This window comes from Frankliniella occidentalis, unplaced genomic scaffold (genome assembly GCF_000697945.3).
Source record: "Frankliniella occidentalis isolate FOCC.00 unplaced genomic scaffold, Focc_3.1 Scaffold98, whole genome shotgun sequence".
Lineage (NCBI taxonomy): Eukaryota > Metazoa > Arthropoda > Insecta > Thysanoptera > Thripidae > Frankliniella > Frankliniella occidentalis.
In genome coordinates, this window is record NW_026267227.1 from 512556 (window position 1) to 513290 (window position 735).

Genomic DNA, 735 nt, shown 5'->3' on the forward strand with positions numbered 1-735 from the left:
TTACTGGCGCCGCGGCGGCGGCTTGCGCGGAGTTGTGTGGCGTTCGAGGGGCAAAAATCGGGAGAGAGAGGGAGAGAGAGAGAAAGAGAGACAAAGAGAGAGAGAGAAAGAGAGAGAGAGAGAAAGAGAGAGAGAGAAAGAGAGAGAGAGAGAAAGAGAGAGAGGGACAAAGAGAGAAAGAGAGAGAAAGGGTGAGAAAGAGAAAGAAAGGGAGACAGAGAGAGAGAGGGAGGGGGGTTGGTGGAGACTGGGGAAGAGACAGACACACCGAGAAAGACAGAGAAGTGAGGGCGGAGAGCACCCTTACAGCAAAGGGCTCTCCAGGAGGGCGGAGGGGAGGGGAGGGGAGGGGGGGGGGGGCTGCAGCGTCTTCTCCTCTCGCAGGGGGCCTTTTTTCCGAGCGCGTAAGCAGGCGCGTGCCCTTCCCCCCTCTCCCCGCGGAGGGACGTGCTCCAACCATACACCGCCTGCGCTTTAATGTCGCAGCCGAACTAAACCATAATAGGTAACCTGCTCAAAAGCATAACTTAAATGATAAAATAAACCAACACGTATAATATTGCCATCATATGTTTTTAATGACCAAATTTATGAACGACGCGAAAAACTCTGGTGAAAATAAGTTGGTGTTTTGCAGATGTATTTTTGTCGTTATCGGCGTATATATATACGTGTCCGTCGGTGCTATTATTATTGCAGTGAGGGCTGGCGGGCGCCTGCTCCCCCCCGCCCGCC

General features: G+C 53.1%; 1 protein-coding gene across 1 annotated transcript in view; it reads left to right on the forward strand.

Annotated features, from left to right (window-relative positions):
- LOC113211954 (chymotrypsin-like elastase family member 2A) overlaps positions 1-509 on the forward strand; it is a 17974-nt gene extending 17465 nt beyond the window's left edge. The window contains exon 7 of the mRNA XM_052269661.1: positions 487-509. Within this exon, the coding sequence (XP_052125621.1) occupies positions 487-509 (23 nt within the window). The remainder of the gene's footprint in view (positions 1-486) is intronic.
- Positions 510-735: the final 226 nt, after the last annotated feature.